General features: G+C 37.8%; 1 protein-coding gene across 1 annotated transcript in view; it reads right to left on the bottom strand.

Annotated features, from left to right (window-relative positions):
- Window positions 1-3,072: 3,072 nt before the first annotated feature.
- The window catches only part of GLUD1 (glutamate dehydrogenase 1), a 28,390-nt gene continuing 4,417 nt past the window's right edge, over window positions 3,073-27,045 (bottom strand). The window contains exons 2-13 of the mRNA XM_057371425.1: window positions 19,693-19,773; window positions 18,794-18,849; window positions 17,853-17,916; window positions 16,102-16,196; window positions 11,771-11,950; window positions 10,163-10,300; window positions 8,964-9,101; window positions 8,758-8,838; window positions 7,860-7,983; window positions 6,535-6,626; window positions 5,013-5,075; window positions 3,073-4,420 (exon numbers count right to left, since the gene is read on the bottom strand). Of these exons, the coding sequence (XP_057227408.1) occupies window positions 4,301-4,420; window positions 5,013-5,075; window positions 6,535-6,626; window positions 7,860-7,983; window positions 8,758-8,838; window positions 8,964-9,101; window positions 10,163-10,300; window positions 11,771-11,950; window positions 16,102-16,196; window positions 17,853-17,916; window positions 18,794-18,849; window positions 19,693-19,773 (1,232 nt within the window). The 3' untranslated portion in view covers window positions 3,073-4,300. The remainder of the gene's footprint in view (window positions 4,421-5,012; window positions 5,076-6,534; window positions 6,627-7,859; window positions 7,984-8,757; window positions 8,839-8,963; window positions 9,102-10,162; window positions 10,301-11,770; window positions 11,951-16,101; window positions 16,197-17,852; window positions 17,917-18,793; window positions 18,850-19,692; window positions 19,774-27,045) is intronic.

Genomic DNA, 27,045 nt, shown 5'->3' with positions numbered 1-27,045 from the left:
GCTACAGTTACCTTTGTTTTTCTCTTTTAAAAGCACTTGATGAAGTCTACAAAGTTGCCGAAACCGGGGAAAAAGCTGTAAAAAATGTAGCAAACCAAGCAACTTCGTGGGGCAAAAGCTTTGGACAATGAAGATAAAAATGTATCACCACTGAAATATTTGTAAACACGTTTCTATCATGTATACTCTTAAATAAAGACAACACTTATACCTTGCCTGGCTAGAATGTATTCTCTCGGCTACACATATAGGCCTTTACATGGTTTAGAAAGACTGGATTACTACACAGAGCAGGCAGATAGAGCTGTCACACAGTACTAATGCAAAGATGGGGTTTTTTTGTTGGTGTTTTTTTGGTGTTGGTTGGGTTGGTTGGTTGGGATTGTTTTTCTGGGTTTTTTTTTTTTTTCTGGGTTTTTTTTTTTTTTGGTGGGGTCAAGGGCTGTCCAAAAGTGAGCAGTGTATAAAGTCAAGCTCTTGTGAGCAGTCTCCCATTTTGTCACCGAGCTAAACCCCAGGTGTGTGTAGCTGAGCACCCAACAGCCCTGTMCAGACAAGGTAAGAACCTCTGTGCCTYTCTGTGTTTGTGCTTCTGATCTTATCAGTAAAATCCCAGTTATCTCGTGTGCTGAGGAAGCTCAGCAGTGTTTAAGGTGTGTGTGACCACGGTACAGCAGCACTGTGCCACTCAGAGCCAGTGCCAGCAGCAGAGGGTTGCACTGCTGCCAGCGGAGTCCTTGGGTGCTCTGCCTGCTCAGTGCTGAGATGGGTCAGTGGTGCCACTGCAGCAGCTGTGAGTGGCCACAGGGGAGGCACTGACCCCGTCTGCAGGGTGTGTTAAACCCACAGAGGGAAGCTGAAAGCTTCAGAACCAACTAATTTTGAGTAATTCATCAATAAACAAAAAAAAACCCCAAATACGAGAAATACTCTGCATGCATATGAACTTAGAATGAGATCTTAGAATCTGATAYTACTGAGTTCTCAATTAGTAACAGAGTAATTTAGAGGTTACTTACCCAGCATCCTGAAATCACAGCAAGAATTCCCATTGCTTGACCAATTCTTCCTGATGGTGACAGCTGCCATCAATGRAAAGAGGTGCAGTACTGAGATCTTTGCTGGGATAAAAAAATTATCATTCTGCCTGCTCTTCTGTATAATAGAAATATTTTGCATTTAGTACTTTGCAGGTGGCATGTGACCCTGAACACTATAGTTGTCATCCTTAGGTGATTCACTTGCAGCTTTAGAGTAGTTGCTGAGGTGCTATTCAGCACAAACCGTGTACCTATGCAGTGCTGAATGAGAGCTGACAAACACCTGGTAAGGATGTGCTTTGCTCTGTGTAGTATGTGTAGGTCAGAGCAGTTTCAAATCTGTGCTCCAATCTAACTTAGGTCCTGACTGGCTCCCTGCCAAATACCACAGCAAGTTTTTTGATAAATGTCTAGCGGCATGTAAGTGAATATAAGCAGTGAAAAGGTTATTAGCTGGGAGATAAGATGTATGTGTGCGTACATTATATATAAGGAGGGTCTAACACCTAACTGAAGTTACAGTTTTAGTAAAAAACACCCAATATTTATAACATACATCCCAGAGAATGATTGCTTTTAGAGCTGCTTTGCACCCAAACCTCTAAAATCACATTAACTCATAAGACACTGTACAAAATTTTGCTTCTTTCTTCTCTCTTGTTGTTGTTGGGTCTTGAGAGGTACGTGACAAAATGTGTTAAGGAACATGTGACTTTAATTGTCTGAACACATTAGGAGTGAGGTCAACAATGCTCAGAACTGGTGTGAGATTATTTCAGAGTAGTCTATCACAAGAAGTCTGGCATCACTGATAAGAATTTGGTTACCTACAAAGGGCCAATCAGCTGACATGCTCTAATGTCAGCCTCCAAGCACTTTTSTCCTCAAGAATCCCAACTCTTTGACTGAAAACACCTTAAAATGTTGTTACACCTGCCTTTGGATATGCTTGGATTCACATCTCCAACTGTGATCAAGCTGCTGAATAGAGATCCAGGGAACCCTAAGGACTCATCCCTGGGTTTAGTAAAATCATGCCAGGTGYTAAGTTTGTTTTTTCAAGATGTCTCTGGAAAAGAAGTGTTAATGTGTGTCTACACAACAATAGAGGATGCTAATGAATCAGGGAATACAACCGTGGTGCAGGATTTGGCCTTTTTTCCCTTCCAAGTTGGTAGGAGGTAGAAGATATCCCAGTTAGCTATCTATGCCAGCTTTCTGTATGCTCAGGCACTGAAAGGGTCCCATTTTACAAGCTGCACAGCCAAACTAGGGCTGCTTCACTAGCYACAGAGGAAATTGAGCAGGGGAGGGAAAACAGCAAGAATTTTGCTTTAAACGAATCTGCTGCCAGACAGTACAACACTGCTTTTAAGCTTMTTTCTCTTTTTTATAATACAACTGTTTATTCGTGACATTTCAGCCTCCCAAGTTTTAGTTACAATTTGTCAGACCTGAACTGTTAAAATCATAATTTTGTTTCATAACTTTGTTTCACTGTAGAATGATTTATGTAAAAACTGCACTGAAAAGTATGATCCAGGATACAGATCTTCTGTTTAGAGATCCACACCATGATCACAATAATTCTCTCAAATTCAAAGGGTTCACATTTTTTAACATAACATCAGTGTATATATATATATATATATATATATATATATATGTGCTGGACTAAGGTGATCTATAGTACTTTTATAACCCTTGATGCCAGCATATATGATGGAGTAAGCCACTAATTAAATGCATCACACCAGTTTATTGCTCCATGCTAATTACTAAATAACCCTTCACACAAATTTTAGAGGACATGCTAAAAGACCTGAAATAATTTACTAAGTAAAAAAATCTTGCTGATAGGCAAGTTTGAGAGACAAAGATCTGTATTAGTGAGCCCCTAAAGATAATTCAGGGACAGTACCTTAATAGTGGTCATGTTATGAATAGATAAGTGTGCTGTGAAGATTTGCAGATTGATTGTATCTACAGAAAGCTGTCGCATGGAATAGAAAACAGTAATACACCAGCATAGTAGGTTTGGAAAGGTCAACTTTTTTTTAATAACTGCTCTCTCTCCAGGTTATGTCATGCAGTTACAAAGTAGTTAGGAAAAAGCATGAGTTTCTGGGAGGGACTAATTGTCTTTTTAAAAAAAACATTCATATTCATTACATAAATAACATCTGGCACTTCAAGGGGACTCCAAGGGACAAAACCTGTGCTTGATCCAATATTTTGTTGAGGTCCATTTKGTTGTACTCTATGTTCAAAACTTTCAAGACCTCGTGATGACAAAAAAAAAAAAAGGCTTGTGTGTGTGTTAAGACAGTGGATTAATTTTATAGCAGCATTCTAGCTCCTCTGTGGTTTGGCCAATGATTTCTGGGTTCAATTTCACTTTAGTTGTTCACTGAGGCAGTATCTAATTTTCAGAAAGCCTCTGAAAGGAAAAGACTGAAAAAGAATTCCAAATACCTAAGTATGATTGCTTACCAAATTCAGAATATCCCTTTCTTAAAAAAAAGGAAACAACCTATAGTCAGAATAGTTATGTAGATACTTGATTAAAAACATAACTAGAGTTGCTCAATAGTTTCAGCTTATAAAAATATTAGTCTGTCGGCGCTACAAATGTCATGATGATAATCAAACTAGCTTGAACAAGTGAAAAAAGGCAGTTCTGTAACAGTAGCACAGTTAAAGAAAAAAATATTGCCTTAAGAGAATCAGGCCTGAAGCTTAACTACAAATAAAAACTAGACTCCTATCAAAGTCAATCCCTGCTGGAGGCCCATTCTTCCTTTGACAATGCCACAGCATTGATCATACAAGGCCTTGCTGAAAGTGCTGAAGCCAAAATTATGTCATTAAACAAAAGTGCATGAAGTAATAATGAGCTAAGTGCTCATATAGTACAGTATCTGATCTGAAGTCTGAGAAGTGGCTCAGGTGGCAAGACCACTCTTCCACACATAAAATGTACCATTTTGTTTTGTAGGCGAAACACCCAGAATGGCCCCCACAAGTGCAGATGAACTGTTATCTTCAGATACATACTTGTATACAATTTCCTAATCCATCGATTTTTATTGTAAAAAAGACTAGTTTGGAACTGAAACTAATTGAGAGTAGAATCCACTATAATGTCAGAAGAAAAGAAAATTTTGTGGTTACATGTAAACTTGTGATAAGCTTTCTCAAGAAGAGGGTACATTAACAGCGAGAGGGGTGGGATACAACAAGGAGCGGTAATGGCCTGTTTATGTAAAGGTCAAACCAGCCTCATTGTACACTTTGAAGACTTTCTCAATTGCATTGACATAGGCAGCTGTTCTCAGGTCCAGACCAAGGTTGTATGTCATGGCAGTACGCATGATTTGCTGCAACAGAAAAGGTTACATGTGATTTCTGTAAGTTTCTCTATAGGAGCTACACAATCCTGTCTGCAGGACCCAATATAGGCGTGAAAGCAGCTGCTATATAGGCATCAGAGCTCTGCTCCTTTGAGGATCTATTCTGAAATTTCTTGATTCCCCTTACAACTGGGAACTGATAGGGAAGAGTATCTTTCCCAGGTCACATATTACCCCTTTTCAGTCTTAGACTGAGAGAGACAAGATGATTCAAGTAACTTTTGTCCCGCTAATTAGACATACAACATAAAGGAATTAATCTAAAACTGCGAATGGTGAAGGACTCCTTATGCACATTTCCCAGATTAGCTAGGTACAAGAGGACAATTAAAAAATTTCTAGCTGCTACAGACTCGACTAGAATAATCTCTAATGTTTATTATACCCAGTTAAAGTTGGCTATGATGGCACAGAGCAGAAATTATTCATACTCTAAGTGACTTCCATTAATCATGTCCTCTTTATCTACTCCTTTAATTGCAAAGAAATTCTGTACAACCCATCCCAAAGTTATGTGAGTTTTCTTTCATGAACATGTACATGGTAATGCAATATTTACCCGGGCAGAACGTTCCATTGTATAGGCCAATCCAGAGTGTACAATGTCTTTCTCAGATGCACCCTGCAACAACAAGGAATAAAATCAGGGTTTTAATCCAAGACACAAAAAGGTACTTGTCAYRTGTTAGRGACAATGACACAYTGGATTCCCATAATTACTGAAGTTTGCTTACTCATTCTCTTCTAATGATTGGTGAAGAATCTAAATAGCCTTTATTGTGTTACTTGAAGGGCTAGTTATGGTGTATCCTACTCTGAAACCTCAGATGTAAGCACTGAAGTCTTTTATAGGCCCAGCTTCTAGATGCTACCATCATCTACTGAGGTAGTAATTAGTGTTTCCAGCCTTCAGACCACACAGTAAATATTRAACACAAAAGCTCCTAAGAGTCAACAACCTACAGAAGCCTCTTGCACTTATTTTGAAGACAGGTTTTAGGAATGGCAGAGATCCCAAATTCATATAATCCACATTGTATTAGCCCTTAGCAACTCCACAACTTTGTTCCTATTAAAATTTAAATATACACAATATGTAGTTGAAGAATTAGGATGACTCATTACAGGTTCTATGTTTCATCATCCTGATTGCTGTAATTTACTACTAATTTGACACCTGGCTCCACAAAACACTTGCTTTCCCTCAAATACYAATTTGGGCTGGAAGTAGAAAGTACTAGGCCAGTTTCTAAGGCTTGTGTTTAAGAAATTCAGCATTTGTTTTAAGCCACAGAACCCATCATGCATGCTACTTATATAGCCTAACATGTATGAAAATGCATTATTCTGGATCAGGCTGTCTATTGCTATCACCTGAATGTAGTCCAAGCTTACAGGCTATTCCCCTGATTTCTTCTGGAGGAAGMATGGTTTAATGTTTTTCACAACTCACTGGACTTTCCCTTCCTCATTTGTCCCATCTCCTCCTGAATTTGTGTTTTAAAAACCAKCCAACTGATGCKTTTAGTTTCCATGTATCCCTTGGAYGAGTATGGCACTCCTGAACTCTCTGCTGTGCTAGGAACCATCTGCACCTCGCTGTGCTAGTTTTAGATAGCAACGGATTTTACCTGACATGTCTTTGCCCATTGATTCACTCTTAAGAGAAACAAGCTACAATTTTTCATCCAGCTCTTATTCAGGAGTTACAGAAACATCAAACTTCTGTGGTGTGGGAACTTGTGGAAAGTTTCTTGGGAAATGAGGCAAACTATACCAACTAAAGCTCCAAAATACAAAAAGTATCTGTATTAAAACTGTAGCTTTTTTACAATATTGGAGTTTTTCCATGGGCTGAAGTAAAAAAAAAAAAAAAAAAAAAAGAAAGAAAATATTTGCACTATTCTGAAGCAGTTCAAATCATTTGCTTGCTTTATTTGTTTGGCCATTAAGCTAATTTCATTCTAATGCTTTGCTTGGGGAAAATGCTCCATGGTAGCTACAATGGAAAATTTTARACTGAAGTTATAATATCAGAGTACAGTTCCCCTAATGGGAAAAAGCCAGCAGCAACTACTKACCGATATCCTGTCTTGAAATTCTGCTGTAGGCACAACTGGAATAGTTCCCCCATGTTTCCCAAATTTTCTTTCCAAGCTTTCCTGGACAGACACTAGAAAGAAAAAATGAAAGCAGATGTAAGGTAACTGACAAAGAAAGGAATATGTTTCCTAGCAAAAGGACTGCCCCAAGGATTTTCAGTGGCATGAAACGTGGCTGGGACCAAAGGGAGTAATCTTATTTTTTGTTTTCTAAGAAAAGGGAAAGATACTGATTTTTCTGTATTTATAGGTGAATGATTCCACTATTAGTAGTAATATTGCTATAGTACAGTCACAGAGCAAGAACTGTATTTACTGATCTTACTTCACTAACYTTATAAAACTAATGGAGTAATCTGGATTAATTTTCCTAACTTGATAGATAGTATTAAACAAAATATTTCTTGAAGTTAAAGCAATCAATTATCTCTTATTATACTTGGAATATAAAGTAATTGCTAAGAAAAAACTGTGTGTGAAATTTTAGAACTTTTTTTTCCCTTAAGACATGAGCAGTGCATTGGTGTTTTCACTGGTATTTATTTCATCTCAATTCTTGAAAATCTGAAATTCCTAAACAGCAACAAGCAGTATTTGAGATGACACAATCGTGAAGTTAAGAAAGGGATTTAAATGAGAATTGCCATAACTCTCCACTACTTTAGAAACACTTTGAAATGAATAATTTATGAGAAAAGGTTATATTAAAAACTATGCGGGTATATGTTTTGTCAAGCCCCCGTCTCAAGACTCTCATGTTTTTTACAGAATATTGTTTAAAATGGAGCAACATTCTCCAATTCTTCTCCGTTAAGGTTCCTCTCTTCATCATGTCCTTTCCCAGAAAAGAGGTAGCACAGAATGACCAGAAGTGGAGCTGTGAGCCACAGGCACTGGAAAAATCTGCATATCTCTATTATATTATTGTCCTGTATTGAAATCCTCTATTGTTGTATGCACAGAACAGTGGTGAACTTTGAATAAGTCTTAAATACCACAGCTGAAAGTGTACAGCTGAAAGATGTTTATTAAGAAGTAACAAACGCTTCACTTAAGTGGCTTGACTTTACTATTTTACAAAACTGAGGAAAGAATTAAAAGATAACTGAAAAGTATACATTTAACATGTTATTAGGGTTGAAGGTCAGTTAACCTATGAAACTTTTTCTATTCTTTAGTATGCAGCAGTGACAGAGTTCGGGGAAAATTGTGGTAAATTTAAGAGCTCTATATTAATTTCCCCCATTGCTAGTTTAATTGCTAGTCCAATTAATTAAACAGTGGAAGCAGAATTGAACACTTACTGAGCAAGTGGTAGTTTGAATCTCTTTCATATTTGAAAGTCAAACGGCCGTAACTGACGTGGTTCAAGTTTTTCAGCCACTCGAAGTAGGATACTGTTACACCACCAGCATTCAGGTAAAGATCCTGCACAGAAACAGGAAATATTTTGAATTGTGACCGTGTGACAAAGACAGCTGTATCATATTCTGCAAAAGCAAGCAGAAGTATTATGTACAAGGCACTGCTTTAAATTACAGTACAGAAGACAATACAGTTCCTACTCTTACAGGACAACACCTATCCTCTTCTTCAGTTCAGGGATTACTTTTCCTGATTTAAAACAGGACTTGACTTCAGAACACATGAAGTTCAGGTTGCTTGACTGACTACCTCTATTTTAGTCAAGTGTTTAAGAAAATTAGGGCATTCTTTGGCCATCTCKGAGTACAGGCCGAAGATTAGCCATTCTATCTAGCAAGATCACTAGAGCAGGACACTCTTTTTCTGTGTAAAAATTGTCATTAGAACTGGATAGCTCTTATTCCTTTAAATTATCACTTCAGATACTCTACACAATCTGCAGTATACAATTGTATCAGAGCATCATCTAGATACACCTTGTCTACAAACTGGCCACAATATTTACTCTTCCTTCTTCCTTTGYTCAGTGCACTTTTTAATTGAGCAAATGTCAGCTAATAATCGTGATCTTTGGTCATTTACAGTTGTAGTGAGGTCTTTAATAAACATTATCCATCTGCACCTACACTGACACCATTTCCTACATGTCACTTATTAAAAACCACTCTTAGAGAATGAATGTCTATTAATAAAAGACCTCAATAACTAGAGTCTTGCTCTTCTTCACAAAAAATGCTCCTTTTGYAATGAGAACCAAAAGTCATGATAGAACCTTACAGGGATAACCATGATATTCCGCTCCAAGAAGATTTTGTCAGCTTCAGGAGTTGTAGGCCCATTGGCACCTTCAGCAATAATCTGAAAGAAATCACAGCAGACTAACTCAGAGGTATAGATTCGGGGTTGTTCATGCTGATTATAGAACATTAATATTAAACCTGACCTTCTCTATCTTTCATTTACATCTGAACTCTTTGACTTACTTTTGCTTTAACCTTGTGTGCGTTGGCCTTGGTCAACTGCTTCTCGCTGGCAGCAGGGATGAGAATGTCACAGTCTGTCTCCAGAATACTGCCCTCAAGTGGCTTTGCTTTAGGGAAGCCCATGATTGTCCCGTGTTGCTGTGCAAAGAAAACAAACCACGGTGTTTTTAGTGTGTGGGTACTCATATGAATTCCTTCCCTTCTTCTGACTTTCAAAGAGAAAAAAGGGAGAAGYGACAGTACTACAGAGACAGCACATAATTCCTATCCTTACTTAGATTAGACATGAWAAACAAAGCTACAAAGCTTGATTAACAGTCAAAGTTCCCAAGACTGAAGCATAACTGCTCTCTGGCCAAAGACATTGATAACCATATGGGCTCTGGAATATTAAAAAAAGAAGTCCCTCTCAGCTCTCAAAATAGTTTTCAAACAACTGAAATGACTCACTAGTCTGCTACACCCAGGATAGGTTGCATCACATTTGTTTCAAAAGTACCATTTTAAAATTCAGTACTACAATAACAGCCTTTGTTTAGTGGTAGAATTTCATTATTTTGAGAAAGAGGGTGATAAATTCAAATACTCCCTATATAAAAGATGACACATTGAATAAGCCCCTAAGAAACTTCAAGTAGAAGATTGTATTTTAGTGTCTTTGAACTGTGCCCTCAAGTGTGCTTCACTTGGAAACTGAAATAAAAAGACCACATCCAGTTTCCATGATTAACTACACTTTCAAGTCACACTGCCAGGCAGGCATTCATTCCTTCAAAAACATCCAATATGTAAGAAACAGCAAAAGTACAGTTTGTACATCTTAAATGACAATGTGCTCGTGATTCTCAGTCAGGAATCCTTCAGGAGCCTCCTTGCCCTGGTTCTTTAAGACATCCTTCCTAGTTTAGGCATAAGATAGGCAAAACAATAATGAATTCCAATTCTGAAAACAAAGTAATTAGGCTGGACACATGCAGGTATTTTTYTGAGAGTCAAGTCAAAGGGTAAAAAAGGTACCACCTGCATTCATTCTAGGGATAAGGAGGAAAGTCAGAAGAACCAACATTTCTAAACCATTTTGTAAGGACTGTTTGCAGCATGATTTAAATATCACAACACCAGTCTACAGTAATCTGTCATTCTATGTACTTGCAAAGCTGACAAAAATGAAATTCTTTCTGCTTAGCTAAATTTCTTACCAATTTGAAATCTTCTAGTTCCTTTGGGTCAATGCCATCAGGATTCCAGATAGAACCATTAAACTCGCCRACAGCAATGCATTTTGCACCAAAACGATGCAAGTATCTCATAGAATGCAAGCCCACATTACCGAATCCCTGAAGGTGSAAAGAGAAAGGGAAAAGCAGTTAACCCTCCAGCTAAAACGATGATTACTGCTAAAGCTTATACAGTTTAAATAATTCTTCATCTATTGGCACATCTTGGCATTAGATGATGTATACAGGCACGATGGAAGAAATCTACATGTGTTATATTCTTATCTTGGTGCAGAAATTTTACACTGTATCCAGCAATGTACAGCTGTGATATGTTTTCCATACTGGAAATACAGAAAGGAATAGTTAATGCTACTATGCAAGTGTCAAAATGTGATGTTTATCAACAAAGGAACATTCTGTATGTATACTAAATGACTGGCACTGCCTTAAAGGGATTAGTGGATGTTTGTATGACTACTAAATTAATTCCAGGCCATTAAGTTCCTTTACTTCCAGAATGCTCATGTTCTGGAAGTAAAAGAACACACAGAGCAGACCAAAAAGCCACATGATCGACGYTGAAAGTTTTTAGTACAATTCTGTGCTGAAAAAAACGCTGAATAATAAATTCCTGTATAACWTATTCAGGATTTTTGCTTATGTATTAGAAGCAAACTTAGTTACAAGCCTGACATGCCTCAGGTCTCTTTGAAATGCTCCATGTTCATTTTTCTGCAAGAATTTTCTGCTATTCTTATGGCCATGTTTTCAGTCTAAGTTTTGCTTAAGTGCCCACTGTCCTCTGCCAGGCATGAAAATGCCAAAGTGCAGGGAGACGAGTGTGCTGCTGGGTCTGAGCAGGGCAGAGATGTTTGTTCCAGCCCACAGGTCAACTAGAGGACAATTTGGAGGTTACAATTATTCTGCTATTTCTAACAAACACTTTTTGAAAACAACAAAACAAATCAGTTCCTCAAATCCTCCATTTGACATACTGTTTAAAGTTGAACAAGGTTCATTTCTTTGAAATTTTAGGAATGATAACGCATACTACCGACTATCAAACTGTTTCAAAGTTCTTAAGAACATTAAAAAGGTACATTCAACCCTACAAACTTAGGATAAGGTCTTGGTTTCTATTTTTCCAACTGCTCATTTCATAATGAACAAGGAACAAGAACATAACACTCAATTCCTTCTTTCCTTAAATTTTTTATCATAAAACACAGTAACAAATTTTGTGTAGGTAAAACCAGTGTCATAGTTCACTGAAAAGTGTGCCATGCCTTAGTTTAAAGAACTCCTGTAACAGTACTGGTGTTTGTAGTCTACTATCACAAAGACTAGGGGCTTGGCTTTGTGCCTGTAGAGTGCAATTGAAAGTTCAGCTTAKGAAAACCAGTCCAAAATAAAGGATACCTATGTTGCTTGAAAAGAGCTGCCACAGTTTGAGAGTGAAAGCTAATTTGGAAGTTTTAAAGTCCCCTCAGCTTTTAAGAGCTACAGCCAGATTTAAAAACAGCTCTACTAATATCTGTAAATATGCTTACTACCATTTTTTTCCTATGGTCCAAGGGAAAAAATTACCTGAACAGCAAATGTTTTATCTCCAAATCCTGGAGTCATTCCTAATAAGCTCATATATGATGCTTCATTGATGAAATTTTCAATTCCATGGAAGACACCACGACCAGTTGCAGATATACGTCCATGGATCCCGCCCTGGCTGATGGGCTTACCAGTTACACACGCATGTGCATTAATATCCTGTGAAACAGCAAAGGACTTGTGAGACAAGAAATTCATTAACCAAAAAAGAGCTAGAACAAGGAGTTTGGGAAATAAGGGAAAACGGAAATTATAAGATTCAGAACATGTTATAGTTTAAATGCATTTAGTTTGTAAAGATGATTTCCTTCCTCACTTTGTGTGAACACCTCAGAATACTCTGTCAGGAAAGTTGTGTAATGCAGTAGTGGATATGGTCTGTCGTTTTGTGTTGTCTCTAACTGYTTATGTTAGCTTCAGTCTGTGTATCATGGTGACACCCACAAGCAGACAAATCAAAAAGCTCTGAGGAAAGTTTCTCAAAGTCAGCTCCTATGTACAGCCACAATTTCTTTACATCATTACTTTTGATGTCTTTAATTTAATTTAATTTGATGTCCTAATTTTTTAAGGGCTCAGACATATCCTTTAAAAGGTTTTTAATCATCTTTGAACAGCATTTAGTGTTCCTTTATAACAAATTCAGTTCTTTTGCAATGACAAAACAAGGTATTAGTCAGAATACAGGGATGCTCTGTCTCAGGAAAATCTGCAGTTTGAAGGTCATGTGGAAAAAGTTGGCTTAGTATTTACTTTTATTCAGAAAAGCAGTATTTACAATCAAGCCTATTCTTAATTTGGTGGCAATAAAATTAAGCTTTCCATACGCCAGATAGTTAGCCAAGATAAAATAGCTATTTAAAACCATAGCTAGTTTTTCCAATTGAAATCAAAAACTTGAATAAAATTCTTCCAAGCTAGACATTGGACCTCCCTCTTGTGTCACCAGGGGTTCCCATACTCCCACACCCTGGGAGCAGTCACACGGTGGCTTGGCTTCCAACACAAGTGAAAGAGCAGGGATGAAAGAGAATCCASTGAAATGAGTCTGCCAGCAGCCGGATGGGTTTCCATTCCACCAGCCACACATTCACTGGGAGGCTCCCTCTGCTCCATCCCTCGTGCCAAATGCATTTGTATGCCTGTGGTGAGTGCAGGGTGCTTGGTGAGAGGAAGGAAAGGAGCAGACAAAAATAAGTGGAGGCAGAATGGCTGGAGGAGACTAGAGCCACAGTGAAACCTAAAACTATTTACTGCTTTAAAACGACTGTGAGTTAACTTATAACCCTCTTTAAGAACAATAAAAGTGATGCTGAGCTTGCTACAGAATTCCATATTCAGTGTCCCAAAATAGGAGAGCTTGCTGCTCTCCATTAGCTGTATGCTCCCTCTGGTGGCATATCAACTGTAACCAAGAYTGGCAGGGGTGTTTGGCTGGAATGACTTTGGCCTGATGTTTTGACAGACCTTTAGGTTTTTATTCTGCTATATAGTGTTAAATTATGCTTTGGGCTTCATGCATTCACAAAAGAGTAAATATGTTTTATAAATACTTGAAGAAATACAGCCTCCCACCATATGTAAGAACGTATTTATTGAAGTCTCTTCCTGTGTACCCAAAATCAGTTGACTGTGTCAGAAAGTACGGAAGAGCGGAAAGGATTAATTTAATAGAAAACTTTAGCCATATATAATTCAGTGATCCAGCAACTTCAGATGGATTTTCTGGAACAGTTAACATGGTAGTTATTAACAACTTGCATGGTTTGGCAAGAAAACAGACCATGAAGTGAGGGCAGATCCAGGTCTTCTTAAAGTCACATATATAAACTACAGCTGACGTCAAAGTCCTAAAATCTTTGGTTTCAAGTCAATAAACAAAAWTTTTTAGCACATCTTGGGTCAAAACCAAGGAGCATGGCTCTTAATGAGAACCTTGAAAAATGGCTTATAGCTAGCATCAAAGATTTCTGTATCAGCACTGGTAGCTTATGAGCTTAGTTGGTGATGTTCAGGCACTAACTGCTGCTCCATTCTTAACCCCTTTCCACCCTGCAATCACGTTCTCCGTGTCTCTCCAGCTTCCTGGCTCTGTATGGTAGGTTTTGAGCAAACTTCCCTTATCTGTTTATATCTATTATTTGATTTATCCTTYCCACTTGAAACACCCTGGACACAGCTGTGTGCACTGTGTGCAAGCACAGACCCATCAGGCCTGTAGATTTCTCAGACAGGTCCCTCTCACTGAAGAGTTATCTTTCCACTCTACTGAACTTAGTCCCTTGCACAGCTTCCATCTGTGTTTGGAATTATGGCTTGTTGCACTTGTTCATTGCTCATTTTCTGCTCTAAGTTCCCTTCCCTTCTTYCCCCATGGGCACTTTTATCTTTTTAGTATTCCTTAATCAGCTTTATTTTTGCACTTGGTGTCCCAACCAGAAACACCTGAAACATCTTCCTCTACAAGCTGGATATGATGGATAATTCCCCTTTTTACAGCTTTGTCAAAATTCTCACTTTCCTTCTCCATACCTGGTTATTCTCCACAACAGCTCTGAAATTCCACTGTGGCTTGTACTCTCTCTTGACTGTACAAACAAGCAAAAAATTAAGTGAACTAACATTTCCACTCCCCCCTATTTCCATTTTTTAAATTAACTTTTCAGAAAAATGTTCCTGAATCCTCTCATGTCTTTTTTTTATTTTTCAGTAAGATACTGCCACAAAAGAAAATCTAAAAAGCAGCTGCTGTAGTGTAATTAAAATTTGAATCCTCAGTAGTTATTTTGTTTTCTTTTGTCATTGAATCATGAGTATGTATAGGACTAGGTGAGATTCTCAAGTGGAAAGAGTAAGAAATTCAGCCATTTGAAAATTCTATCAGGGCTTGGTTTATTTTTTAAAGAAATGGGAGTTTTGTATAAAAGTGTATGAGAACTCTTCAATACAGCAAATCATAAAGCAGGTCACTTGCTGTGATCCTTCTTGACARTCTTAATAATACAATGCTGCTGCATCACAGTGAAATACCCATTTCAGTGCAATGAGTTAAGTGTTAAAACTCACAATGCTTTGAGGCACCAGTTTTGTTCTAAGTTGGAATTTTAAGTTCCAGCTAAGGGAACTAGCTGTCACTCTGCAYCTTCAAGTCCTTCTGAAGTCATAATTTTGGCTTTTTATCAGATTTCAGGTTTTAATTAAAATATTTACATATACGAATAGCAAAAATTAAGTTATGTTTTACAGTAATATCCCTAACAGAGAGCTCTGTGTAAAAGTGATTTAACTCAACTCATCAGCATGCCACAGCTGATTCCTTTTTTCCTTCTGTAAGGTATCTTAGACCATATTTCAGATTTAGAATAACCTGTGCCACTCACTCCATCTCCTGTTGCTCAGGGCCTCAGACCAGCCTTGTTCTAGGAGACTGTGTGAGGACAGCCAGGCACGCCTTGAGCAGAGATGCCAGGCAGAGGCATGTGCTGGGTGCCTCTAATGCCCTACTACAGGACTTGTACACCCTGCTGGGTTTCAGGAGAGCTGCTGGAAGGCACTGCACAAAGCACAAAGAAAGGGTCTTTTCATTTCAGAAGGAGCTGGGGTAGGCAAACATGCAATAGATTAACATGTTAACACACAGCTACCAACAAATTGTCCACAATACATTTTTCTTTCAACTGACCTGTCTATAGTATACAACAGAAGTGTTTGGTTAACTGTCARGGACAAATAACCCCACCAGCATAAGGACAAAGGCCAAACTAAGGGCTAGCRTTAAAAATTAATGTTTAAAAACTTTAGCTTTTAAAATTTTTTATTGTCCCCTGGGCTATAAACTGTCAGTGTCCTTTTGCTTTTCATTTTGGAGAATTTGCTGAATACTTGTTACTTCTAGGAAACTGCAGAGAAACTTAAAACTTGTACAAAGTATATATATATATATATATATATATATATATATATACACACAATAGTGTGAACTTAATTTCAATGCACAAAAACATGTGCATTTATTAAATAAAACTTGTAAGTTCAGTTGCCAGTTAACAACTTTATATTAGTAATTATAGTACCAATGAAAAACAGAGGAAAATTCTTTTTGTTGAACAGTTGCAATCAGTGTTGTATCAGACAAACTTCTTTTAAAGTTAGTGTAAAAATTATTCTTAAAGCTGTTTTACCTTTACTGTACCCTAAAATCCTCACCACTGAAGTTGTCACAGTTTGCAAGAATATTTTTAGACTCAGTAAGTAAATGAATTGATAGGATTAAGCAGCTTTTGTGCTTGAAAGCTCTGCTGCAGACTTACATAGTGTCCTATGGTACTGGCATAGGTGTCAGCAATCCAGGACATCTCCCTCTCCCCCGTGCTCATATCAGGAGCAGGCACATCCACACCAGGTCCTGTTTGCAACAGAGAGAACAAATCTTAAGGATCAAACATGAACAGTTATTTTCAATCATTATTCCCTTGGGAACTGTGCAGGTTTTGGCAGAGAAGAACTGTTTTTCTTTTTAATCCTTAGTTTATTATTCAAGCAACATATTCTTCTGGATTCAATGCAGTTTTAGATGCTGGATCAGACCTTTTTACAATATTGTCAAAACCTGCAACCTTCACATAAGCAATTTGATAAAAGATGAAGGCCAGTTTGTCAATAAAACTTCAGAGCAAGATAGTGCATCAAAAGCTTTATTCTTTTGTGACAATTACAGCTGTGACAGGGAGGGYGCTATCATGGCATGATTTCTATATATTGTCATATTGATTGGGTTCCTCTGAATAAGAATTTCTTTCCTGCTCCTGGTGTGTTTAAAAATGGAAGATAGGCTGTTCCTAGTCATTGCACTGTAGCACATGCATTTGATTTTACTGTTTACTTCAAGAATGTTTCTTTTCTCTTTCTTGATATAATAAACCTTTAAAAAAAGTTTCACAACTCTGTTGAAATAAAAAGAAATTCTGTTTGTTGTAGACAGCTACCAATAGTATTTCCCCAGACTATTTAAGATTATAGAGACTTGTTAATCAGGATTTTAAATGCAATTCTGCCCAACTATTTTTTCTAAGTATTTTCAAAAGGTTTGTTAAAGTTGTGTAGCACCAACCATAGAGCCACAAAAAGAAGATAATTTTATCAAACCATTTTAATTTTCACTGAACTATCACTACAGCTGGCATTGTGCGTAGTATAACTCTAACTACATGTAACATCAGTAAGTGTGTTTATAAGGAAGCTTAATTTAGATAATAAATACTCTAGCTGGAAAAGCAGATGACAAACACTCTARCTGAAGAGCAAGAAAATGCAGATAAAAGGACAGACATTCCCACGGCAGTCAGATACCAGGAATACATGACATTTAACCAGTTACATGCCTCATTATTCATTTGAATAAGAACTTTCTCTGGGTGAAGCTAATCCCTTTAATTTAAAGTCAAGCTGGCAAAATTCAGCTTTCTGCAGAGGAGATATCCAAACAGCAAAGCTCCCAGAACAACTCAGGGTTGAGTCTGAATGAAGCCCCTAACAACWTTACAGAAGCTGAGGTTCTATTACAACAGGCTCCTGTGCTCTTGCCTATGCTTTCCTTGCAGCCTCTGGTTGCCCTGGGTGAAGCCATCAACTTTTGCAGGGGTGGATCTTCTATTTCCTTCCTCTCTTTCCTCAGATATCTGCCAAAAGCCTCCACTGAGACTACAGGAAATGGTAACAGTGAAGACTTTGCTATTAGAGATTAAACCTGCAACAATACGGCCAMAATTTTATAATCTACCTCTTGAGAGAAATGTGATTCATTCTGGATACCATGACCTCAGCTTTTGTGGCTTCTCATAGCATAAAAGCCACCAAAAAAGTTAAAAGACAGCTCTCTTCAGAATTTATTAAGATGCAATGACTCAATTCTTTGTGGYTCTTTGCTGAAAGTTCTGTACCCAAATTGTTTACAGTTCTCAGAAATACTGTTATTTAAGGGTATTATCTAATGGACACTGCAAATGCATAATACATAATACATGAGATTCCRAAATTTGAATAGTAAAGCTGCCCAACATACCAATAAAGCCCTTTTTTGCCAGCTCCATGGTAAACCTTCTTGTGATCTTTTCCAATTCATTGTCCTAKAGAGAAAATGCAATAAATTTCAGAAGAAATCATTAGTGTTTATGAATATTTGCTAGAACTTAGCCCAAGCAYAATCAAACGCCCTTTTCTTTGAGAAGAAAGGATGATTCATAATTTACATAATTTCTATGCCACTCCCTAGCAGACCGTTGGTATTCAGGCAGCACAAGAAACATTCAGCTTTCTTTCTGTACATTCTGATCCGTGACAAGTGGGGAGGGTGGCACAGGAAGAACCACCTGTGCCCACAGCAGAGATTTCCAGCAAACAAATCTGATATCCTGTGTGAACGATTTACAACCAGCAACAGCAGGAGCTGGCCCTGCCAGTTGTGTAATCAACAYAGCCAAACAACTTCACACAAAACCCTTACAGAGCTTTGAGCTTAGAATATCTGTTATRTATTCTAGTATTCCTCTCTGTACAAGTCGTTTTAATTAGGGCAAGAAGGCAAGCCTGCAGTAAACCTTTTGAAAGGCAAGTTAGTTATTATTCACACTGGAACACTGCACAGAATGGTTTAATGGAGCATAAAACTATTAGTCAAAATAAACAAAAACATTAACTTTTTTTTCTATGAGTAACTTAATTTAAGCTTTTATTAACAGTATCAACTTAAGAAAAATTTCAGGTTCTAAATTATTTGTAGTCTCCTGATTTTCAGAAAAAAAAAATTGAAGTATTCCATCTCTGAAACACAGACCTTTAAAAAATTCTTTTCCTACCTATGGCATGCACAGGCTACATTCAGCCTTTACACAGGCAGAAGTGGCAGGAGGTTTTAAGTGGTCAGTAATGCCCATAGAAGAGCTTTTTTAACTGGCTGGCTTCAGTATTGCAGATAAACGAATTTTTATCTACGATTAGGCTTACTGTGTAGTTCTTGGGATTGATCTTGACACCAGCCTTTGCCCCACCAAATGGCACATCTACAAGAATGCAAAGGAAAATAATTTTACTTTTTCAACAATAAAGGCAGAACACATGAGAAATATGTGGGAGTAATTATATCTTTGATTTTAGCAGTGATTTTGGTTTTGCTGCATTTATGGCTTCTTAAGTGCAAGCTATAATCTGATCTACGTACTCTTATAAAAATGGGAGATCTTTCCAGGCACTTTGAAAATTTTCTTAAAAACTCAAAAGTCCATTATTTAAAATTCCTATGCTTAAATATCTCTTGTCCTTGACACTTGTASAAATTATAAGTTTTACCATTTATATTTTACTGGTTTAGCTTAAAAATGTCACTTTGGAGTCCTAAGCATCTCYATAGACATTAGGAAAGTATTTTCTTTTCCTACACATAATGTGCAGATTCTCTCCTAACTCCTCTACTACTTAGTAGCTGTGTACAAATTATACTTCTTTATAACGCATAACGGAAGTTTATCCTTCTCTCTCCACAGCTCCCCTGCCTGAATCCTTTACAGCCTCCATCTGTTCCCCCTAAAATTAGTCCCCTACTAATCCAAGTTTGTCACACTTGAATTTAAGTTCAAGATGCAGTACTTTTTATGGGAGAGGATAGTCAGCAGAATTTGGACTTTTCAAATGAAAATGCAACCTCATTTAAGCATTTTCAGTTACACCAGAGGGAATATGTAATATTATTTCTGTCACTATAGATTTTTCCCATCTTGCTACAGATTTAAGTTGGAGATTAGTGTTTGAAATTCATTTTAAACCTTTACATGTTTGTTTTTTAATGTAATTACATCAGTACTGATTAAAATTGAAGATTGAAATCTTGCTTGAAAAATAACACTTACCAACCACAGCACATTTGTACGTCATGAGAGATGCTAAGGCTTTCACTTCATCCACACTAACATCTGTACTATAACGAATACCTGCAAAAGAAAAAACAGAAATTCACTAAATAACYTYRTAAGTATTTACAARTTRGGAAGTTTAATTCTACACCARTAATCTGTAACATGCAAGTATGTAAYTTATCAAYTTACTTGCTTTAAGATGTAAAGAACAAGTCCTGTTCCCYKACTTAAATATCTACMTTTYATGCAGAAATTATGCAGRAATTCAAGACTTTAGTAATTTTCTATTAAGTAGCTTAACAGCGCCACTAAGCCTTGGGGAAAAAAGTGAATAKTCCTTGTGAGGAAGATGAATCAAGCTGACAGGTAACTAAGAGCAGAGTTTTCAAGAGGCTGATAAAGCTGTCCACCATTCCACAAGATCTTTAGCTTTGGACTTCATTCATTGTATATACAAGATGAACTTTGTTCCTAAACAGAACTTATCAGTACAGGTTACAATCAAGGTCTTTTTGATAGAGCAATCCAAGCTCCTGTTAAGTTATAAGCCTTGGCTTCAAGGCCCTGGCTGCCAGGCACAGCCACAAAACAAAAAGCAGCAAACCACTCTGCTAGTTCAAATTTTTTGAAAATATTTTGAGGGAATAGTTCTAGGCTAGCAAGCCTGTGTGACACAGGCCACCCATCCTAAACCCATATAGATGCCAGCCCACACCTGCATTCCCTGCTCCAAGTCACTCAGCAGGACTGCAAGTGTGTGGAACAAATGCAAATTCCATTTGTTGTGTCCTGACAGCAGCACAGATGCACAATGGGCGAGCCCAGCATTAAAGGCAGTTCAGAACTGAGTAAAATAATGATTACACAAAGGTAAGGAAATCTTTCACCTGCCTGACTTCTACCAGTCTTCTGAAAAATTGAAAAATCCAATAAATTAATTGAAATCAAAGTTAAGATYCATGTATTTTTCTCTGTTGCAGAGTAAAAAATATTTACCCCAACTGAAAGGGCACATATACAGAACTAGAGAAGCCCAAACATGATGTTTAAGCAACCTGTGCCACAGCCAAAAAGTCCTATGGCTGTATGTTTGCTTCTATCCAAGCTTCTCCCACATAAACTAAGCACACAACAGAGCCATGAATAATTTATTACTCCCATCTCTACTCCCCAAAATCCTTGGCTGTAGGTTGTGCCAAACTGCACGGTGGTTTGTAGCAGGCACAGAGTGTCCTTTAGATGCCAGAACATGGCACCACAAATTTCCTATTATRTAAAGAGAAGACCATATTCAGGTTCTCAGGAGTGAAAAAAGGCCAGCATACATTATCCAAACTAAAGCACTGTGCTGCTATGAAAGCCATTCCTGAATGCTCTGGAAACAATCCCAGTTTCAAAGGAACTAAGTGCTGCTCAAATAAAGCTGAGGGCCAAGTGCTGCTTTCTTATGTGAGTTCAATCAGTAAAAGAAAGCACCATGCCTCTGCAGAACAGAATTTAAATTTATTGTGTATATGGGGGAAGGGTGGTCTCCAAAAGCAAACTAAGTMATTTCTGACTTAGGTAGCTGCAAGGAGATAATGTCTGAGCTTTCAATAACCTTCTCATGGGAAGTAATATTCAAAATTTAAGTGGAACCTATCAGAGCCTAAAAGACCAGTCAAAGTTAGAACATAAATGTGTTTTGGTTTTTTTTAACATGTCTTACTCTGATCCWTCAGAAGAACAGTTATCCTTCTGTCCAGCTCTGAGCAAGAACAAACACTACCTACGGCACTGACTGTCCTTCCTGGGGAAATCATTCCCTCTTGGTTGAGCAGGTATTCTGGGGACAGGTCTCATCYGAGAACTGCTCAAGCCAGCCAAGTTTGGAGTTACAGTCTATGTCGGCCAGAAATGAACTCTGCCCCTCCACCTCCAGCTGAACTAGATCACTGTGTATTTATTCAACCCATATACTTATTTAAACTTCCAAGTTGTGTATACAAAGCAGTTCTGCTATAAATGTACTCCTGCAGGCACACAAAATGTTGTTTATTGATATATGAAAAGCAGCAAGAAGACTAAATACTTAGGGATAGTTACCTTGTATAGTTTGAAGAGAGAAGGAAAATACAAAATGAGAGGGAAACCTCTTCTGCAAATCATATGGAAGATAGGATCTGAAGAGGTAAACAAGCAGCACTTTAACTAGAAGTGCTAGTACATGTAAAATCAGTTCTCTGGTTCCTTGTATTACAGTTAAGGATTGCTACAAACTTTGATGAAATAAATATTAAACTTTCATATCAAGGTAAATATGGAAAAAGCCCTAAGACTAACAAAGTACTCCCAGGCCTTCACTCGAGCTGCCGATTTGCCAGCCATGTACATGTACCAGAACAGGAAAACTTTAGACTTGAGGCTGAAACTGCTCTTTTCTGGACARCTTCATATTTCTGAATAAGGTTTAACTTCTTTTCCAGGATTTTAAACAGTTCAAGTAATGAAAATGGCTTGACTTCTGGCTTTATCTTCGTAAGTGGAAGACAAGTAAGTTTTGATTAYTTGTGCTGACTTTACCAGTCACTCTTCCCTAGTTTATGTGGTAAAATCTTTTATTACAGTGTCAGGCAAGTTCAGGGTGTGATCCCAGGTGCTCTGATGGGTGTGATGWATTTTTCCTTCTCTGGCAGGAGGCACAGATCATTTAAGATGCGCTAACATTTCAATCCTTTTCACAATTCAGTCAGTTACAGTTTTCCAGGAATTGTAATTACTCTACAGGAGGGCCACCTCTTGACAGGGAAGTTATTCGTGCTAAGCTGTTAAGACTGATGAGAAGCAGGCATCAGAGAATGCTGTACATTCCATCTGCAAGCGGATGCACAAAGATAAAAGACTTACTTAATTTCTATTCTATTTGGACATCATTGAAATTTAGTTTGACAGCTTCCTAATTTGGCAGGAGTATTTCCACGCATTTGTATGACTCTTTTGGCAGTGTTACTATGCATTCAATAGCCTGAGTCTAAAAATGGATCATATACACAGATAAAATACTGAGTTTGTTTTTTTGGCTTTTTTTAAAGGTTCTTACTACATAAAAGCAAATGAAAGTTACTGTTACGCAGCAAGATTATAATTTTTTTAAACCCTGGCAAGTCCCATGCAGTAAGTTTCTGGAAACTTGTGCCTTTTACAGCAAACTAGCTATAAAAAAAAGAGTTTGAAGAAAGCCTCAAGTTACAGTATGACTCACTGCCATGGAAAATACTTTTCATAGGAAAACATATGAATTCCTGCTCTAGTTGARAATTCTCTTTCCTTGCCACACCCCAAGAAGTTAAACAGTATGCTAAGAGAGACTTTGTTTTTCTATGCACAAAAGCTTCTAGATGAGGAAATGTTTTAATTTGATTTTTTTTATTGGTCATTATAAGAGAAGGCTTTATCATCACAATACATTGTCTATGCTTTTGAAGCTGCYTACAGATTGTTTTACAATCTGTATTTTGGAGATACACTTCACTGAGTTACCTCCTGCACTGAACCCAATAATCATTTGCTCATGATTTAAGTGTAGCTTCTTAAGATAGATGCTACAGACTAATTTTCACTTTACAAATGGAGGTAGAAATCACTGGAAACATGGTGTTTTTAAAATTACATCCAAGTAATAATTATCAGCAAGGCTACTTTGGTTTCTATAATAACAGCAGCCAGTTATCAGCAGATTTGTAGCAAGGAGTCTGCTAACATGCACATAATAAAGACCTTGATTTCCAAGAAAACTGGTTATACATCCAACTAAATTTTACAYTGTACAGATTTCAGTATGTTCTGTGATGCTCAGTATGTTTATTATGCTTCCTTGGAAAATACGGTGTACAGAACCACCAACTTTTCAAGGATGACTACTGCCTCTCTAGTACGCCTACAAATCTATTCAGGGAACTTAGTGTCACTATTTTCTGAGCTTCTAGTGCAGCAATCCTAAATGGTAGTACCTACATATGCCCTCACCACTAATGAGCATGAGGTATTCAAAGTCTCAAAAACTAAAGTTGTCATAGGAACAGCTCAGAGCAAAACACTTAGTAAACTACTCTTCCTGCACTAAATCTTAGTAAGTCTTTTAAGTTCCCCAGAACCTGGAACACATTTGCAKCTCATCCTAAATTATTAATATCTAACCAAGGGTTTTGTCCTGCTTTGACTTYGGTGTTTTTCTTCTGGTTGCAGTGATCTTGTGAACTTTGGAACTAATTTGGGTCCTTTACAGACGACAATTCCTGTTAATAAGGTGCATTTGTTCTGCTCACCTCTATTTGCAAAGTSCTTGCTCATCAAAAGAAGCTTTCCAGAGTAGCAGCTATGCTACACTACCCACCCAGCACTCAGCAACTTTACAACACAGATGGCAGGATCTCCTTTGGAAGTTTCTAGGACTGACTACAGGCATGTTAATCTCCCAGTTGGGGGCAACACTGGATTCTGCAGTAGCTCTGTGGGTAAGCAGCTTGCCTGACCCTGTCCAAAGGCTTGAGTTTACATCCACAGTCTGAAAGGAGCTTCAGTATTKATGCTCACCTTTGGATTCTGCAAAATCCATCAATCAGTCCCAGCACTCATTGCAGTGCCTTAGTCCCYARTGTTTTAACTYTGTATTATGTATAATATTTTCASGTTTAGTAAGYAAACAAGTGYGATTGTGACTGGAYTACTATCAAACTCTAAGTAATCACKGACACCTAATTCAGTAGGGACAGATCTTCCAAGCAATTCTTAGACTCTTTCAGAACAYGTACATTTTTCTAGATTCAGAAAAACAAGCCAGCCTTCCCTAGGAGGAAACTACTGAGCTTTATTGAAGCATTTGGAAAGTGTGGTAAACAGCACAGTGACCAATTTGTAAATATTGAAGACAAAGAAATTCCAGATAAACCTAACAAAGCAAGATGAGTAATTCAGYACTGGAAAACAAGAACACTGTTACACCAATCAGCAACAAGAACTACTAATTCCTAAATTCAATTCACTAACTGCCAAGAGAGAAGATAAAAATATTTATCTCTTCCAACACAGCACTAGCCAGTTATAAAGTTGGGGCAGGAAAGACAAATTYCCCTACTACAGAGACGTCCCACCATTATGCTTTAAGCACCAGAATGTATAAAATGACCGTAAGGTATTTGGACAGAATAATTCAGTTTACCACTTACTTTATGTTTTTAATAAGCTGCACTTGAAATATGCTTAAACAAAGATGTTTATTTTAATCTATGCTGAGAAAAGCTGAGAATATTCTCTATTCAAAAATTACCTATGGTGCATTGATAAGACTTCATCTTTTACATGTGAATATGGCAAAAATTTGGTACACTACCAAGCAAGCACAYATCACCCAAATTTATGCACTTAGAACACAGCTATGAAGTAAAGTCTCTCACTTATAGAATCACCTCAGCCCCACCTAAAGGATTAATTCACTCATTAAATGCACTGAACACTGCAGCAACAAGGYCTGAAACAGGGAGATGCAGTAAACTGCTTCCACACAGATATTATCACTACGTGCAGGGGTCTGTGTGTGCCCACAGGGTGAAAATAACACACAAGTTGGCCCTGGCTGGTCCAAATGCCATAGGAGCCAAAACACAATAAGCCACCAGAGTGCTGACATGAAGCAGGCAAATTCCATACTCTTCCTAAGAGTCTGATTCCTRACAAGATGGAGCTGTTGCAATTCATGCAACAAAAAAGTGCTTGCTTTGATCATCCAAAGAACAGGAGGGAGACTATCACACAGGATATTCCTCTCCTCACCGCCYCCCAACACGTGTTTATCCAGAAAGCCCAATGCTGAGAGAGGTATGATCTCTCTATAAATAGACAAGGAGCCAACAGTAGCAAGGGAAAACAACTATTTAAGATCAAGGACAAAGCTGGCTACCGCACCAGTGATATGAGCTGATTATATGAAAAAGCTGAGACAAAAGACTTCTAGCCAGAAGAGCAAGGCATAGCCTCCTACACGAGTATCAAAGGTAAAAACAAAAACCTGAAATGGTTCATATTGCAACTAGTTTAATAAAGGACAGTAAAAGACAGGACACCCATTCCTTTCTTTTTTTTTTTTTTTAATTTGCAATTAAAATGTATATCCACTGTTGCACTAAAATTGTAAAGTTAGATAAGCTATGGTAAGAGAACAGAAACCTATGAAAATTGCTCAAAGGTTGGACTCAATCTTAGAGGCCTTTTCCAGTCTTAATGATTCTAYGAAAATAAGGCAGTTGTATAAGCTKTAGCTATAACACTGCAAGTGTTATCACAATTWGGCTAATTACCTTTTTCTTCCCCCATAAAACTCTCACACTCCTTTGGAGTTAGATCAGTTTCCAAGGTTTATTTCAGGTTACAGATGGTCCATGTTATAGTTCCATCTGTTGCATGCTCCATAGGGCATATTTCCACCCCTTATTCTGACAGACTCCCAGGCCAAAGACAAAACCTCTTAACATTCACCTAGGAATGACTTAAAGCAAAGTCACCAATTCAACCCCAAGATAAACAGCTCTTATAGTACTGCTCCTTTCTGACCCCTCTGAGAAAAGGCCTAAATAATGTTGAGACAGCACATGGGGCTGTCCCGGTTCAACTCCTGCATGTACAGGTTTTTCTTTTGCAAGTAAGGTTACCATCATCACATATGTAYATTGTTATAAAAAAGAGGTGACTGGGCACTGAGATCAGTGACAACCTTGGACCACTGCAGTTTGGAGAACWGCACGAATAAAAGTCACCTTATGCAGCAAGAAACTCATTAATATGAACCCATGAGCCAAGTGAGAAGGATAAATCCTGATAGGCAGAATAAAAGCAGCCAAGACCAGAAGACAGAAAAGTTTTGTGGTGCAAAATAGCTCCCTCCACTAACCAGCCAAGGCAGCACCACACAGGAAATCASATTCATTCACCTCCAAGTCAACCGAACAAATAAAGCAAGACTCATTTGTCTTYACATAAAAGAGTGAACTTTGAAGTAATGTATGACAAAGCTTTTCAGAATTCTTATGTAAATGAAAGTTAAATCCAGTCTGGAACTAAAGASGATTTTAAAGCCTTTCTGAACTGAGGAAGCAGCTGAGACTTGGTTACAGCAATCTGGGTGAGGACAAACAAAAGTTAGGCTGTCTTCAGGTCTGACTCATTTGGTTTCACTTATAACAGACCTGCTGGACAGTTGGTTAGCATGAAAAGGCTTTTAAAAGTTTTAAAACCACTTAAAGTTTTCTTCCCACAGTAAATGCTGYCTAACAAACATGGAATCACTTCCATACTATTAAGCAGGTAAGAATGCAG

This window comes from Malurus melanocephalus, unplaced genomic scaffold (assembly GCF_030028575.1).
Source record: "Malurus melanocephalus ecotype Western Australia unplaced genomic scaffold, MMel_1.1 scaffold_146, whole genome shotgun sequence".
In the NCBI taxonomy this organism is placed as follows: Eukaryota; Metazoa; Chordata; class Aves; order Passeriformes; family Maluridae; genus Malurus; species Malurus melanocephalus.
Note: the sequence above shows the minus strand (reverse complement) of the source record. Positions and strands in the feature narration are given on the sequence as shown.